The 1,593-nt window shown below is 49.6% G+C and overlaps 1 protein-coding gene across 1 annotated transcript in view; it reads right to left on the bottom strand.

The window, feature by feature from the left end:
* Nucleotides 1–1,593, bottom strand: part of SLCO2B1 (solute carrier organic anion transporter family member 2B1) — a 38,867-nt gene that overhangs the window by 4,174 nt on the left and 33,100 nt on the right. Inside the window, exon 11 of the mRNA XM_029284051.1 lies at nucleotides 723–892. Coding sequence (XP_029139884.1) covers nucleotides 723–892 — 170 coding nt within the window. The remainder of the gene's footprint in view (nucleotides 1–722; nucleotides 893–1,593) is intronic.

Here is a 1,593-nt window from a genome sequence, read left to right on the forward strand (position 1 = left end):
CCTCCTCCTCCTCCTCCTCCTCCTCCTCCTCCTTCTTCTTCTTCTTCTTCTTCTTCTTCTTCTTCTTCTTCTTCTTCTTCTTCTTCTTCTTCTTCCTCCTCCTCCTTCTTCCTCCTCCTTCTTCTTCCTCCTTCTTTCTTCTTCCTACTCCTTCCTCCTCCTTCTTCTTCAAGAGTCCAGCTGCCATTTTAAAAAAGCTTCTTTGAGGCAACTTGGACCTGGATGGCTGAGACTCCACAGACATCCGTTCTTCTTGCTTCCTGCCAAATCAAAACTTGGGGGGACACCTCATTGCTGGAAGGGAGTCCAGGTATGTGCAATGGGGATCCCTCCCCACTTCCTGCCACCGATCATTGTCAGCTATTAACCCACAAACTTTTCAGGGCAGTCTATAAAGTACTTGGGGGCCTTTGGGGGACTGTTGTCCACAACGGTTCCTATTTTAATGAGACCATGGTGAGATTGATGCCTTGGGCATGAAAGCCGGCTGGGTGACTTTGGGCCAATCACCAGGAGGCGGTGAATTCTAGTCCCGCCTTAGACACGAATGCCAGCTGGGAGACTTTGGGCCAGTCTCTCAACCCAACCCACCTCATTGGCTTGTTGTTGTGAGAAAGGTGCTCTGGCTATGTTGGCTGCCTTGAATTATTTGTAAAACTAACCCAGGCCGGACACCGATCAACCAGTGCACAGATGCCCCCTTGCTTGGCTTCTCCAGCTACCTGAGGACGAGGACGAAGGCCGGCGTGTGGGAGAGGCTGGCTAGGAATCCAGAGATGGCAGCAATCAACACGAAGGGCAGCAGGAAGTGGCTGCAGGAAGAGCTACAGTGGCCGGGCTTAGCATAGCCGATGGCACCGTTGAGGAGCACGCAGTTGCATTCGGTGTAGTTCTGAATGGAGAAGGAGGAGAAGGTCAGGAAAGAACGACGGAAGAGTGGAATAACAGAGTTGGAAGGGGCCTCGGAGGTCCTCTAGTCCAACCCCCTGCTCAAGCAGGAGACCCTATACCATTTCAGACAAATGGTTGTTCAGCCTCTTCTTAAAAACCTCCAGTGTTGGAGCACCCACAAGATTGGATTGGATTGGATTAGATTGGATTGGATTAGGTTGGGTTGAGTTAGGTTAGGTTAGGTTAGGTTAGGTTAGGTTAAGTTAGGTTAGGTTAGGTTAGGTTAGGTTAGGTTAGGTTAGATTAGATTAGATTAGATTAGGTTGGGTTGGGTTGGGTTGGGTTGGATTGGATTGGATTGGATTGGATTGGGTTGGGTTAGGTTAGGTTAGGTTGGGTTGGGTTGGGTTGGGTTAGGTTAGATTGGGTTGGGTTAGATTAGGATGGGTTGGGTTGGGTTAGGTTAGATTGGGTTGGGTTGGGTTGGGTTGGGTTAGGTTGGGTTGGGTTAGATTGGGATGGGTTGGGTTAGGTTAGATTGGGTTGGGTTGGGTTGGGTTAGGTTAGGTTAGGTTAGGTTGGGTTGGGTTGGGTTAGGTTAGATTGGGTTGGGTTAGGTTAGGTTAGATTGGGTTGGGTTGGGTTAGATTAGGTTAGGTTGGGTTGGGTTAGGTTAGGTTAGATTGGGTTGGGTTAGGTTAG

The sequence above is a fragment of the Protobothrops mucrosquamatus genome, unplaced genomic scaffold (genome assembly GCF_001527695.2).
Source record: "Protobothrops mucrosquamatus isolate PMUCROS unplaced genomic scaffold, P.Mucros_1.0 scaffold344, whole genome shotgun sequence".
Lineage (NCBI taxonomy): Eukaryota > Metazoa > Chordata > Lepidosauria > Squamata > Viperidae > Protobothrops > Protobothrops mucrosquamatus.